This window comes from Colletotrichum fructicola, assembly GCF_000319635.2.
Source record: "Colletotrichum fructicola Nara gc5 chromosome Unknown KSG_Nara_v1_contig06, whole genome shotgun sequence".
Lineage (NCBI taxonomy): Eukaryota > Fungi > Ascomycota > Sordariomycetes > Glomerellales > Glomerellaceae > Colletotrichum > Colletotrichum fructicola.
In genome coordinates this window covers 2,254,796-2,269,681 of record NW_027094056.1, presented here as the reverse complement: position 1 = coordinate 2,269,681, position 14,886 = coordinate 2,254,796, and the positions used below count along the sequence as shown (strand labels likewise).

Below are 14,886 nucleotides of genomic sequence, written 5' to 3'. Positions count from 1 at the left end.
TTTGCATGTGCTTGCCCGCCTCGCCCGCTGGAATGTACCTTATCCCATCCTTCCTCCTGCGGAGGTGCTCTACCTTCTTCTCCAAAGCGTCGGTGCATTCCGCTGCAGCGAAATGGCAAAACCAAAATCAGAACTGGGCAGGGATTGACCACTGGCCGAGCAACAGTGACCTCATCCTTCTTCTGACACCTCCACTGGACGGGCAGACGGAGGAGTGGGGTCAAACACCGATAAGACCTTCTGTGAAAGAAACCTTTCATTAATAATTCAGTCTTTGATTCGGGAGCATGCATCGTGAATGTGCACTGATGTCCTGACTCGAGCATCTTTGGCTGCTTCAATTCTGTTACTCGATCCTATCGAGCAACTCTGAAAAATGTTTTCCTGTTGAGGCTTGCGTCTTCATATAAATCCAGGGTCCTGGAGACTTTTTTGCTCCAGGTCAGGGCCGAAGTCGGATCCGCCGCGATAAGGACAGGCACATGTCGCCGGCGCCCAAATTGGAGCCACGGCCACGGCCCGCAATTGAAGCTCTTCTGCTGGGGTGCAGCTGTGGAATTCCTACCTTGGCCGTCAATTCAGCATCAACCGCGATGCTATGATAATTACCATATTCCACACCACCACTGAACCACGAGTCCATTCCAACTTCCCCACCATCTGTATGCTCGTGACGCAGAGTCAAGAACATCCGAGCTCTGCCACAGAGCTATGTCGATCCGATTCACCGAGATGCCGAGGTTTGCTCTCGATACCCCAGCTTCTCCTAGGCCCAATCAGCTTCCCCACCAAAGCCGACTGTTTCCGGGCCTTTCCGGCATCGATTGTAAGTGCGTTTTGTAGCTTCATCCTACTGACTCGACTCCTGGACATATCACTGTGCTTTGAGTCCAAGGCTTCTATCGTCACAATCAACTTTTGATGTGCAGCTCGAATCTATGGACTGTGGTCTGCCAACCGTACAAGGAATCTGAGTAACCATTACCGCCCTTGGCAAGGCGGTCTCCAATCACCCAATCCTCCAAACTTCTGTGTATACAAGCCACAGCTGTATACCACTGGGCAAGTCATCCAACACCATTACCTTCCTCCTGCCAAACCAACCTGAAATCTCTGTCGAGCCGCAATCCTCATGCTCTGGTGAATCAAGCCCTTGCCGCCCATATGAAGTCCTGGCCATTCCTGGATCTGGACGTATGTCCCAACGTGAAAATGAAAGAGAAGTAGAAACTCCGGGCATCATCGCTGCCCGATAATCAAGCAACCCGCCCAAACCGGCCATGAAAGAATGTCGCCTCCGTTTCTCTGACGCCAAAATGCAATGTCGTCCACTCTCAGGAATTGAGTGTCTTGATCATCATCTTCTCCTTGCGTTTGTCGGCAACAAGCAGCGATCGCGATCCGAAAACCGTTCGGACCGTGTCCACCACTCGGTGGAAACTGCTGGCCGCTCCACGCTCTTGTGTAAATCGTACAATGCATAGGTGTCCTTTCTTTCCATGCTCAATCACTGTCATAATCTCCGCGGCAAATGCAACCTCCTTGATGCTTAAGTCTACTCCTTGTCAGCCATGATAGCGTCTCGGGTCGACTGTTGGACTTACAATTCTTAGCCCCTACGCGGGCGAACACAATGTTTCTCTCCTTGTCGACCTGGATATCTCTCATACCATAACGTCGCCAGTCTTTAAGGAGAATCGCAATTTCTTGGCGAGCTCGCTTGCGCGATATGGCCAGGCACACGTAGCTCGTGGCGGGCTTCACACCAAAAAGCCGAGCCAGCCAATTCTGCTGCACCTCAATGTTGCGCACCCCGCTCTCAGAGCCATTCCAGCTTCTAGCGGAATTTCGGCTCGGCTTGTGTCCAATACCTCGGGTGGGCTCAGGAGAGTGAGAATCGTCATATTCCGGGCCTACAAAAACAGCTGTGTCAGTAAAATAAAGTCAACTGGAGCAAAAACATTACCTGCAATGGCCATCGTGTTCTCTGATTTACCCTTGTTGCTCTTCCAAAATAGAAGACCAAAACCTTTCTTCTTTGCCGGCACCGGTGGGGGTACAACATGAGGCTGGATCTCTGATCGAGCAGGGTCGGTGGACTGGCTTGTCATGCTGTACGCCTGTGTCTCTTGGGTCGCAACAGTATGGATACTGCCCTCTTGGGAGGTGCTGTCCTTCGAGGATCGCTTGAACCACAATGACTTCTTCTGCTTGCCGGGCCCGCTGCTGTAAGTTCCCGTCGATGGCGTTGGCGGCTCGTCTGTGCCGGAAGCTCCGTGCATGTATACATATCGTTCGTCAACTGGGTCACCTTGAGCTGGGCGGTCGGCCGTCTTCTTCCGCACGTTGAGCGGCTTGGGAACGGGGCTCGTCGCACTAGGAGAGTTGACCACCCGTATCGTGTCGCCTCGTCCGACAAGATACTCCAACCCATCTGCGTTGGCCCGGCCACTTGGGGTCTTAGGCGGGGCAGAGACGATGCGGTTTCTGTCATTGTCCCCTGGATAGTATGAAGACTCCGACTCTCGTCCATTCTCATTGATTGCTGGAAGACGGGCAGATGTCATGCCGTTTTGACTGGGTGGAGGTGCAGAAACAGTACGCCGGTCCTGCTTGGCCATCAAAGAGGGAAAGCCCAGGCGGTTGACTTGATCGACAAACTTTCCGACTCGGCCAGTCTGATGTCCATCTCTCGTCTTATCATTAACCTTTTCGGTCTTCGCCGTCACAGGTATAGGCGGAGCTTGCTTCTTGGGAGGAGGCAGAGGGGGCAGAGGGCGCGTATCCCACGGATGGAAGGGAGTATTCGCTTGCGCGGATGTTGGAGTCGGAATGGTGAACGAAAGTCTGGAGTCTCGCTTTCCATCTGAACCATCGTCCGTACCTAACTCGCTAGGTTCGTCGGCGATCATCGAGTTCCCGAAGATTTCGTCGCAGTCTTTGGCAATGCTGTGACTGAAGTTTCGCACTTCTTCGTTGACCACGTGAACAGGATCCCGAGGTTTAACAATCTTCAGCTTCGGTCTGGGCCTGTCCATGACCGAAACCTGCTTCGGGGGGCTCACGGGACTGACGGGACTGACGGGACTCGTTGGAGACTTGGCCCTCACCTCGCCCTCGGTGGGAATCGTGAGGGGAGTTCCCCGACGCCGCTTTTCGCCGTGCTCGTTGGACTTTCTTCTTATGTGAGAAAAGTCGATACCGCGCTTGTGGCGAGAAGCTGGCCGTGCGTAAGGCGTTCCCTGTCTGCTGCTGTGCAGGGAATTCATGGAGTTGCGAGGAGATTGGAAGCGAGAGGCAACCGTACGCTGAGAGTTGACGCGAGAATGACGAACCGTTGAGCCAGTTTTAATGCGCGACAGCTGGCTTGTGTGGGTGTTCTCTCGTTTCATGGATCCACGACGAGTGCGGTGTACTACAATCTTGGCATGACTGGCCTGAGAGTGGCCACGCATCGGTTTGCTAGAGTTGTAGGGATCATAGCTTTGAACCGTTCCGTCATCTGTCTCTGCGACATGAGAGATGACGGTGAAACGAGAAACACTTCTGCCAGTGCCGTCTGCACGAGGCTGATTGAACTCGACCGTCGACACCCTCTTCTTCCAGACAGGCTCATGAAGATGATGGTAATCGCTCGGAGATTGGGTGAGTTCTGGAAGAAAGTTCTCCAGTTGCTTCTTCCGATAATCATACAGGAGCCAATAGAAAAGCTTTTGGTCATTTTTCCTAAGGGAAGTCAGTTCAATGTTCAGACGAGATGAGTGATGGGATGGCATACGCGGAATCCATAAGCTTCAACTTGATCTGGTGTTCTGTGAGCATGTGCCACATGGACCGAAGTTGTCTGACCAGGTGGGGGTCAACTTCGTGGGGCTTCAACGGGGTGTAGTGGAAGCTCTTCCGGAGGTCCGTTGATTGTCCGTTGGTGCTGAGGTTGTCGAGGTAGTCATATTTACGGATCAGAGGATGCTGCCACATGTCCTTGATGGAGATTCTTGTGTCAGGATTGGCGATGAGCATACGCCGAATGAGATCCTTGGCCTCCGGACTCAAGAACTCTGGAATCTCGTATGTTCCCCTCTTGGTTTTCTGTAACAGAGCTCCGATGTCCGGGTCGTCGAATGGAAGACATGCAGCCAGCAAGGCATAGAGAATGATCCCCAAGGACCAAATGTCGGCCTTGTCTCCTCGATAATGCTTGTGCTTCAGAAGTTCCGGGGCAGCATAGTGAGGACTTCCACAGGCAGTAACCAGGCGATGATCCGCGGATTGATGCAGGGCAGCCATGCCAAAGTCGGCAATCTTAACCTTGTTGTCGGCCGTCAAGAGGATGTTCTCGGGCTTGAGGTCACGATGACAAATGTTGAAGGAATGACAGTATTGCAGTGCGCTCATCATCTGCCGAAAAACGAACATGGCGCCTTCCTCCGAGAAGCGACCATGGGTATTGATGTAGTCGAATAAGTCACCCTGTTCGACATACTCGAGTACCAGATAACTAAAACATCATTAGTCTTACACATTGAGCGACAAGAACATGGAAGACAAACATTTCTGAGCGATTCTCCCAGATATCATACACCTTCATAACGTTGGGGTGGTCGACCAGCTTCAAGATGGCCACTTCGCGCTCGATGGACAAGGGCACGCGCATCTCGCCATTGATTCTCTCAGGCAGACTGTCGTCATAGTCGTGTAGCTCTGCGAGGCTACCGGCCTGAATCAGGTAGGCGGTTTTCTTGGGAACAATCTTGACGGCGGCCAATTCGCCAGAAATGCGGTGCTTGCAAAGCCTCACACGAGCCGAAGAACCCTTTCCAAGGGTCTTGCCGAGTAGCCATGGGCCGATGTGTGTCTTGTAAGAGTAGCCACTGCTTCGTTTGCTAGAAGCAGCGGTAGAGGCCTGCGATACCTGCGAGTGTCGCTTCGTTGGGTCGGTGTCTTGCGACGCTCTCGCTCTTGCCACAGGGTTACGAGAGCTGGCGGCGGAAGCTGCTGCTCGCGCATGGGTTATGGGGAGCTCATCGGATGTGATGTTGTGATGGGCTCTGCTCGAAGATTTATCGCGTGACTTTGATGATTTGACGACGGGGACTTTGGATGAAGTGTTGTTGACGCGCTGGGTAGCATCTGCGAGGGGCGGCCGGGCATTGGAAGCCCTTCCGCGGCCAGTCTCCGACATGATGGCGAATTTGTTTTGCGATCAGAACATTGTCGGTTGTCGGCCCCAATTGGTCTTTTTTTTTTTTGCCCCTTCTTGTTGTAAGGTGTTGAACAAGGGAGGGTAGAGAGATTGGAAGATAAAAAAAGTCTCGGTCAAGTAAAACGAGTGAGGGAGAGGAAGGAGAGGATGAAGACCAGAGACCTGAACGAATGGATGGATTTGATAGACTGGTTGCCAAAAAAAAGCCAGACGATACAGTGAGGGTGTGGATGAGTTGGGGATTTTGGTAGTGAAGATGGAAAAAGGAGAGGCAGCGCGAAGTCTCGGGGACGAGTGACGACTGGGACGCGCAGAGACAAGCTGAGGCGAGTCCAGTGTTGTGTAGATTGGAATGCAGGTGGACCGCCTTGGTGCCGGGGCAAGCGAGGAAGTTGAAGCAATCGGCCGGCGGAAATAGAAGGTTCGAAGGGAGGTTGATGGACGAACGTTGCCCCCTTCCCACTAGCGACCCCGTTGAAAGCACAAGTACAGCCAACGGCAGAGGTCTCACTGGGTTTCACGACTCGACAGGCAAGACCGTCTGGAATGAGGTCCAAGCTCTAGAATGCAGCCAACAGCCTGATCCGGGCTGACTTCTGACCTGGTGGAAAGAGCGAGCCAGTTGGGTGATACGTGACCTTGGTCCGAAATTCCCCAGGCATGAGGTGGAGGATGACCTCGACGTCACTGCGGCTGCTTCTGACCTTATCTTGCCTGCCCGAGCGCGGATAGCGCGGTCCTTGAAGATTTTTTTTCTACGATAGATGGAGAAAGAAGGAGGTAGAAAGAGGGGCAGACTATGTTGATTAGTGAATTCCTGGCAGCCATCGTCGACTCAGCCTTCCTTTCTCATTAAGACGGTGGGCAGCTCTTTCTTCGCCTGTCAAGGGCTGAGGTGCCTTATTATAAAGTCCGAGAAAGACATGACGAGCCACTTGGTCAGCAAGACTACGAGGCAGAGACATCACAAGGGCGCTCTTGGTAGAGATTGAGGGACAGGGCAAAGTCAAACACATCGGATGACAGATCAACGGTCGACTCGCGAGGGATGAAGTCGCAGTTGCAGTTGGGCCAAACTGCCTTCCCCAAGCCACATCCGACCAAAATCGGTGCGGCATTAGCCCCACCAGAGCTCCGTAGCAGCCCCCACTTCGGTTGACGCACAGCTGCATCTCAACTCAGCATCTGCACGCCGCACTGACTCCGATCTCACTTACATAATCCGCCGGGATACCCTCCATCAAACTTGGCGCACCCTTGAGGCTTGCAAGGGGCACGCGGGGTGGACAGAGACGCGTCTGAATTAGGTCTCGCGTCGCACTCAACTTCACCAACTGCCTCATTGCGCGCTACCTGCCAAAATTATGCCCAAATCGACCACGCCTTCCACATCTGTCACCACTCCGATCTGAACCACGCGAAAAACTGGCTGTGACCTCGAAGTTACAATCGACCCCGTCGTGATGTCGTCCTTCCCGGCGAGCCGTCGCCGCCGTCGCGAACCGGAAGACGAGAGCGACTCTGCGTCCGATGCCTCCGATGCACCCAAACGCCCCCGCCTCAGCCGGCGTGCTGACGATTCCGACGATGACGATGGAGGTGTGCAGAGAAGACCCAGAACGAACGGCGTCAACGGTGTCAAGGTCCAGCATGACTTGGATGGATTTCAGGCTGGCGCTATTCGCCGCGTTACAGTCAAGAACTTCGTGACGTACGAGATGGCAGAGTTTTTCCCTGGCCCGAATCTCAACATGGTCATTGGACCGAACGGAACGGGAAAGAGCTCGCTCGTCTGCGCCATCTGCTTGGGTCTGGGATTCAGTCCAAAACATCTTGGCAGAGCTGGCAACGTCAAGGAGTTTGTCAAGCACGGGAAGTCGTCGGCCACCATAGAGATCGAGCTACAAGGTCGACCGGAGGATAGACGAAACCCTGTTATCAAAGTTCAGATCGATCGCGAGAGGAACAGCCAGAAGTGGTGGCTGAATGGCAAAGAAGCCACACATAAGACCATCCAGCATCTTATGAGGGACCTTAAGATCCAGGTCGACAACCTCTGCCAGTTTCTCCCTCAGGATCGCGTTGTCGAATTCGCATCTGCCACCCCCGTTGACTTGCTACACGAGACTCTGCGCGCGGCGGCGCCAGAGGAAATGCTCGACTGGCAGAAACAACTGCAGGAGCTGCACAAAGAACACAAGGAAATCCAGCGCGGCTCGGCAAATTACGCTGAGCACCTCAAAAGTATCGAGGACAGACAGCATGATATGCAAAACGATGTTGACAAGCTCCGCGAGCAGCAGGAGGCCCAACAGCGCATTGCCGACCTGAAAGACGCCCGGCATGTTGCCGACTACCTCGAGGCAAGGTCACTTTACCAAACGAAGAAAGCCGAGGAAAAGGAGGCGAAGAGGAATTTGAGAAGGTTGGAAGACGAGGCAGCTCCGTCTCTGCAAGCTGTGAATCAGAAGCAGGTTTACCTCGAGAAGGTCTCCGCAGCCGTTCATTCCCGCAAGGGTCTGGTACGGCGTGCAGAAGCTGAGGCAGACACATTGCTCAATCGGGTCGAGGACGCCGATGAGCAAATAAGATCAATTGCCGCCAATTTGGAGACCAACAAGCGTGGATATGATGCCAAGAGGCAGGAACTGGGCAAGATTCGTAACAGGATTGGTGTACTGGAAAACCTGCAGAAGAACAAGCCCGCGGAGTTCAACCCTCAAGAACACAACACCCAAATTGTACGTTCAATCCTGGTCCTGAATCATGATCCTGGAGGCTGAAGCTAACTTGAACGTAGCGGGAAAAAGAGCATCAGCTTCGCGAAATGGAGGCCGAGACGCGTCAAATCGACGGAAAACTGAGAGATATCAAAGAACAGGGCCAAGCAAAGAGCCACATCAGAAACAAGCTCAAACAAGATCTCGAGAATCTCGATTCCCAGCAGGGGCAGCTTCTCAACTTTCTGCAGAAGAAGTTCCCCGATGTTGCCAAGGGCTGGGCCTGGCTGCAAGAGAACGGCGATCAGTTTGAAAAAGAAGTCTTTGGACCACCTGCTTTGTGCTGCTCCGTCAAAGATGAGCGGTATTCGGACCAGGTCCAGGCACTGCTGCACATGGACGACTTCCTTTGTTTCACCGCGCAAACCAGAGAGGACCACAAGAAGCTGAGTGATGTCTTCTACAAGCAACTCAGTCTCTCCGTCAACACACGCTCCATCTTGAAGCCCCTGGATGACTTTAAACCTAGGATGTCACGGGAACAGGTCAGATCTTTCGGTTTCGATGGTTTCGCAATCGAGATGCTGTCGGGTCCGGAGCCAGTTCTTGCGATGCTTTGTAATGAAAAGAAGTTGGACGTATCTGGCATTGCAGCGGGAGAAATCAGCGATGCTCAGTACGAGCGTCTGGTTCAAGATGCTGTTATCAACAGTTGGTCAGCTGGCCGGCATCTATACAGAGTGTCTCGGCGCAGGGATCTTGGCCCCCAGGCGGTCTCCACAATGACCCGAGGCATCTCCAAAGGCGTGTTCTGGACGGATCAACCTATTGATGAGGCAGAGAAGAATGACATCCTGCGCCGCCTGAGGGAAGTCGAGGCGGAGTTCGGGGAGCTGAAGACGCAGAACACGGAACTCAAGGAACAGCTTACCGCGATAAACGGGAGGAAGAAGGAGACACAGGAAGATCTCGTAAGTCTAATGAAGGAGATCTACGGAGCAAAAGTTAATAAGGCGCCAGAAATTACTCAGAGATCGAAAGAACGAACTGCAGAAAGCACACAATGCCTACCAAGCTATTCCCATCAAACTTGGTAAGGAGCCTACATGGTACTAAGTAGTTTCCACCACTGACGCATATTTGCAGAGTCTGAAAAGAAGTCACTGGAACAGAAGAGGGCAGAGGTCGAAGAGGCGAGATCAGCCAGTTCCAAGCTGGATGTCGACAGAGACAACGCTACAGTGGAAAAGCTCAAAGCTGTCCTCCGCCATCATGCGGCAATCGCCGCGATTCGGGATGCCCAGGAGGAATTGCTTGAGGTTCAGATTCGTGAGATCGAGGCCAAGTCTGATGTTACGGGTCTCAAGGCTAGGAACACCGACCTGATGCAGCAACTTGAAGATGAGAAGCGACATATCGGTGCCATCGCGGAAGAATCTGCGCGATGCAGAGCCCGCGCTGAAGCAGCCAGAAGCAAAGTGGCTGACTTATTCCATGACGACCCAAGCAGGAGAGAGCTCCTTGAAGAGCTGGCCAAGGAAAAAACTGTCGAGGACGTCGACAACGAGATCGCCGCTGAAGAAGGCAAACTCGAGCTCATACATGTCACCAACCCCGGCGCCCTGCGCGAATTTGAGAAGCGCGCTCGAGAAATTGAGAAGCTGCGCCAGAGAATGGAGAGCTCGACGAACAAGCTGGATGAGCTGAACCGCAGGATATCGCGGATCCGCGACAAGTGGGAGCCAAAGCTTGACGAACTTATCAGCAAGATCAACGACGCGTTCAGCTACAACTTTGAGCAAATCAACTGCGCCGGCGAGGTTCGGGTTCATAAAGATGAGGACTTTGATCAGTGGGCCTTGGATATCATGGTGAAGTTCAGGTATGTTTTAACCCGCGTTGAAATATAACGGAGCAGCTGACAGCAAGCAGAGAAAACGAGACACTCCAACAGCTCAACCAGCATCGTCAATCCGGAGGAGAGCGTGCCGTGTCTACTATTTTCTACCTCATGGCCCTCCAGTCCATGGCGCAGTCTCCGTTCCGTGTTGTGGATGAAATCAACCAGGGTATGGACCCTCGCAATGAGCGCATGATACACGAGCGCATGGTCGAGATTGCGTGTCGCGAGCACACATCACAATACTTCCTCATCACACCCAAGCTTCTCACAGGATTGCGCTACGACCCACGTATGCGTGTTCTCTGCATCGCAAGCGGAACGCATATGCCTGAGGACGGTAAAAAGCTGGACTTTGGCCGCTGCTTGCAGATCCACAAGCAGGTGACAGCCAGCGCCTAATCTCGGCGGAGCTCGGCTCTGTGGGGACCTATCGAATTATAGTCATTTGGCCGGAGTTTTTAGGCGTTGGTGAGGGCAAGTGTCAAGAGGTCACGATACCCTGGGTTGCGTACGGTAGGTTTTAGACGGCACAGGAAGAGCAGAGGGTTCAAGCTCGTTCATGATGCTGGGGCTTGGTGGTGATCTTTACGTCACTCATGCTGGTGTATCATTCCATCTTTTAGAGCGACAGTGCTGCATGTAGAGGAACAATGCTTAAGGGAGAAGCCTTCAGGGCTTACATGAAGACATCTAGGAGTTTTCCCGCCTTTGTCACGTCTACACATCCACCTGGACGGCGATTCGCTTCGGAGCGTTTTTGGCAACAGGGATAACCCAAGCAGCATATCGGCGAAGCATGCTTGGCTCTCCCGTCGAGATCGATACCTATGTTCTACAACTCATTTGCCGGGGGGTTTCAAGAGCCCACAGACTAGCGAAGGCGCTAGACACGAGGGCATTGCGCAAGACGTCGCTTCGTGGACATGGATGATTCGATGCCGGAAGAAACTCGCTTGTCTTGAGGCGAGCGGCGAGTGGGGACGGTCATGGTCTTCTCGGCCGACGTCTACGATGACACAAATGCCGGGACAAGGAGTGTATTCTTAAGGTCCCGGCCACTCAGCCCGGACCGCGGCACTCTTCTTCTTACATCGCCTCCTCTTCTCGTCCGCCTCGCCGTCTGGCCCTCTCGAGGGCCCGGGCCAACCCCGTACCTCAGCTTCTCCATCCCATGACGCTCAATCCCCTCACCATCTCCTCACGAGACCCCAAAGTCTAAAGCCCAACGACCTGCTTTCGTCACAGATTCTCCGCCAAAACCCAGATCGTGTCGGTGATCCGGGCTTCCAGAGTGTGGGACGCCTTTCTAGTGAGACGGCCTCGAGGTCACTCGAGAAATATCTCCTGTCAGTCGAAATACGTCGCCAATTTGCCTGCTCGGAATCCTTCAGCAAATCTGACGCTGTGGGGCTGGTTTGAACATCGGCCGCTAGAGGACCAAAGTCCCGGAACGGCTCATGTTGCCTGATGTAGAATAAATGAGCTGACGTGAGAAGTGTATTCTTGACAAGACGGCCGTGCTATTGGACAATCTGTTATGGCGGAAAAGGCTGTGACATCCCATCTCTAACTGACCTGCCCGCACCCCGATTCCGTCCATCTGCTACAAATCCCTGAATCAGTCTCTATTACAATACTTCCTCCCATCCTTCTACAAACCCCAATAGCTCTTACTTCCTGTCTCGATTGTTTCTTTCATCCAACATCAACATAGTGATACCCCCTCATCAAATACCAGTTCATAATCAACCACCATTACGTTCAGTTGAACCACCACCGCCGCCATGGAAGCCCTCCGCTCAAAGATCCAGGCCCAGATCCCGGAAAACATCAAGCAGCTCCCCTCAACCTTCAAGCCAAAGCCACCCACGCACCTCGAGAACGGCGCGGAGTCCATCCCCGCCTCGCTCGCGCCCACCGTCGTCTCCCCGACGCTGCCCACGCCCAGCATCGGCCACGAGGGCGCCGTCTTCACAATCGCCTACGCGACCCCGATCGCCAAACCTCCCCTGGCCGTTCTCGCCACCTTCATCGACCCGTCCACCTACCCCTCCTGGAACCCCATGTTCCCCAAGGTCACCGTCACCAAGCCCGCCACCGGGCCCGTCCCGCCGCTGCTCGCCGAGTCCACCGTCGCCAAGCACAACCCGGCCGACCTCATGCTGCAGGGCGCCCAGGTCGCGTTCGAGGTGCACCTGACGCTGGACCCGGCGCGCGTGACGTCCAACTCGCCGTGCATCATCACCAAGATCGAGGACTTTCACAAGGTGACGACCTCGTCGGCCGGCGAGGAGCACAAGGGCCGCAAGGGGTACCGCGTGGTGTGGAAGACGACGGGGTACACGCCGCCGACGTTCCTGTTCAAGGCGGAGCGCGTGCACGAGTTCCTCGAGAGCGAGGACGGCACCGGCACCGAGTACCGCCAGTACGAGACCTTCTTCGGCCCGCTGGCGCACGTCGTCAAGCTCACCATGGTCGGGCAGCTTGAGTCCGCCTTTGCCGCGTGGATGGACGGGCTGAAGAGGTTCATCGAGGCTGGGGGGAATGTGGCGGCCGCCAACAACACCGATGGCGCGACTGATGCCGCGGCTGCCCCCGCTTCTGCTGCCGCCGCCGCTGCTACCGCTGCCTCGTGAAGGGTGGTGACACTTGATCTTTGGGAGACAATGTTGCGACTGGCTTTGCTTTGGGAATTTTGACGGCTCGCACATACGAAAATGGGGTGGACAAAAATTATACCTGTTGGAGGAGAGAGTGGAGAATCGGATCTGAAGGTGCGTGTTTCTATGTATGCTAGTAGCTTGATACCTGTCCATAACCGGCAACAAGGAGTTCTTTTGACATGTATGAACAAGGGGTTACAGGTGTGTTATGAGCCACTCTCCTGTTTATGCCCTCGGGGAGGCCGGCATTGTCGCAGTGAGAGCAATCCATCTCCATGACCTACACCTCCACGATGCACCGGTTGGTCCCCATCTACAACGATGCAACAGCCTCGGGCTTGAAGTAAACCGACATGACGCCGCCGACGGTGAGGTTCTCCTTGACGAAAGACTTGAGGGCGCCGTGGGCGGCGCACTCGTCGTCGTAGTATTTCATGTCCTCGAGCGAGGCGAACTCGGTCTTGGCGACGATGGTGAAGCCCTGGGCGCGGGGGTCGTCGACGGCGGGGCCGACGACCATGGAGAGGATGTACGGCTTGCCGTCCTGGGTGTTGTTTGTTAGCATCGTGAGTCATGTTCTAATTGCCTCCTTCGTCTGTTCCAGTCCCCATCTCTCATATTTTGCTTGAATTTTAATAATGCCATTGCCCAATATCTTTGCCCCCACGAGAGAGAGGTTGTGTGAGAAAGGCCAATGGAAGGACGTCAGGATGCAAGTCAAGCTACCTTCTTCTGGGAGTCTCCAAGCTTCTTGTACTGCTCAATCAACTGCTTCTTCTGCCCCTCGTCGGCAATCTTGAACATGGTGACGCGATGAACCCGGTCCGCCATTTTGATCGTCTCTCCGTCAAGCTGTCTGAGTGTAGAAAAGGTCTTCGGACTCCTCAAGGGCGCTCCTATCCGTCGAAAGGCAGGCGGTACGAAAGAAGACGTCTTTTGTGTTTTGAAGGGACCTGTCTCTGTCCTGGTCGTCGTTGTCGTCGAGAAGTGGTGGTAGCCGAAGCCGGAAGCGGAGGTTCGTAGCGGGGTTCCGTTGATGTTCCGAAGCCGATGGATACAGGTATGGCGGAAGGTGAAGGCCGGGGAGACGGGGGGCATGGTTTTCCTTTTAAAAAAAGAGTCTAAGGAGACGGAAAGAGGCGGCGGGATAGGTCTCTAGCGGGGAGGAGGGGAGTGTGCAGCAGAAAGAGGCTCTCGGACCATCCCCAATTGCTACTGCGAAAGGTACGGGCGGCAGGGGGCATGGCGGCGGCCGGCTCACACAGCAAAGAGGATGGATGGATGGATGGATGCGTGCGGGTTTGTCGGTTGAAGAAGGCGCGGCGGCGCCCTGGGACGGAGTCGGGTGGAGGAGGTGCAGTGAGTGTGCATTGAGGGTGGCCCATGCAGAAGCTAAGCTCCCCGAGCTACCTATGTACCCATCGTGGGACCTTGCTCATGTTTGGGGACGGGGTACCTCTGCTCCGCCTGGGCCTGTTGCTTCGCAGGATAGGATATCTTCGCCGGCAGTTTACATAACTGAAAGCCAAGTTCTCTTCAGGTTATTGTTCATGTGAAATGGATACTGTCTGGTTGTGTCAGCAAAAGGGACCCCCATGAGTGGGTTGAAGCTTCAGATGCGGATGCCCGGACCGCCCCACGAAGCTTCAACCCACAGGCCGACACTTACACATACTGCAATACACCTATCTAAGGTCCCTACCTCAGCATGCCTTGGCGCTACGATTGGACTGCTTATCGGCGCTGCCTTACTGTCGACTTCAGATGGTCCCATCAGCAGTGCCGAGGGCTGCATTTCCCTCTCACCTACGCACTCCACTCCCCATCAGACAGCCCCCATCACCCATATCTTCCAGCCCGTCCCCAGGTTTCCCCGTGTAGGTAGGGCGGAACCATTGACAGCATACGCTCGCTCAAAATATCCCCTTCATCCCACTATGCACTCAGGAGCTTCAACGCATCTTGAAGGTCCACATGTCTCAATGAGAAAAACCTCCATCGGGGCTTACATCGGCCCTGGCCCCCGCACCCAAGCCCCGCGAACGTCCGCGGTGGTGGGGCCGGTGGCTTCTTCGTTGCAATCTGCAATCTGCACCCGCACCCGCACTTGTGCTGCAAGGTGCAGCAGCAGTCCCCCTCACCCCTCCCCTCCTTCAAAGCCAAGACTCAAGAAGAAGAAACCCCCTTCCCACCAACCAATCACGAATTTCTCCGTCTCATCTCACACTCTTTCTCGTTGACCTCCTTCCTTCCCTCCTGCGCCAGAGGACTTCACCTCATTCACCTACACTGACTTACAGCCGACTTACACGAACCTCACCTGATGCGTTTGTATGTAATGGATTGTCTTGGTTTGTGGACTGGACTGGACAAACACCCTTTGCCAAGCAGGCACAC

General features: G+C 54.3%; 4 protein-coding genes across 4 annotated transcripts; 2 read left to right on the top strand and 2 right to left on the bottom strand.

Annotated features, from left to right (window-relative positions):
- Window positions 1-1,334: 1,334 nt before the first annotated feature.
- HSL1 (putative serine/threonine-protein kinase HSL1) lies at window positions 1,335-5,182 on the bottom strand (the record flags this gene model as incomplete). The annotated part of the gene is made up of 5 exons (XM_032020042.1): window positions 1,335-1,555; window positions 1,605-1,913; window positions 1,967-3,726; window positions 3,779-4,498; window positions 4,551-5,182. 5 exons carry the CDS (start codon window positions 5,180-5,182, stop codon window positions 1,335-1,337), a joined length of 3,642 nt encoding a protein of 1,213 aa, XP_031892752.1.
- A 1,484-nt stretch (window positions 5,183-6,666) lies between these two features.
- On the top strand, window positions 6,667-10,225 carry smc5 (Structural maintenance of chromosomes protein 5; the record flags this gene model as incomplete). Its single annotated transcript, XM_032020053.1, has 5 exons — window positions 6,667-7,944; window positions 8,004-8,894; window positions 8,944-9,016; window positions 9,070-9,805; window positions 9,856-10,225. The coding sequence occupies 5 exons, from the start codon at window positions 6,667-6,669 to the stop codon at window positions 10,223-10,225; spliced, it is 3,348 nt and encodes a 1,115-aa protein (XP_031892759.1).
- A 1,385-nt stretch (window positions 10,226-11,610) lies between these two features.
- On the top strand, window positions 11,611-12,462 carry CGGC5_v010912 (uncharacterized protein; the record flags this gene model as incomplete). Its single annotated transcript, XM_032020064.1, has 1 exon — window positions 11,611-12,462. The coding sequence occupies one exon, from the start codon at window positions 11,611-11,613 to the stop codon at window positions 12,460-12,462; it is 852 nt and encodes a 283-aa protein (XP_031892758.1).
- A 340-nt stretch (window positions 12,463-12,802) lies between these two features.
- On the bottom strand, window positions 12,803-13,320 carry CGGC5_v010911 (uncharacterized protein; the record flags this gene model as incomplete). The annotated part of the gene is made up of 2 exons (XM_032020075.1): window positions 12,803-13,033; window positions 13,216-13,320. 2 exons carry the CDS (start codon window positions 13,318-13,320, stop codon window positions 12,803-12,805), a joined length of 336 nt encoding a protein of 111 aa, XP_031892757.1.
- Window positions 13,321-14,886: the final 1,566 nt, after the last annotated feature.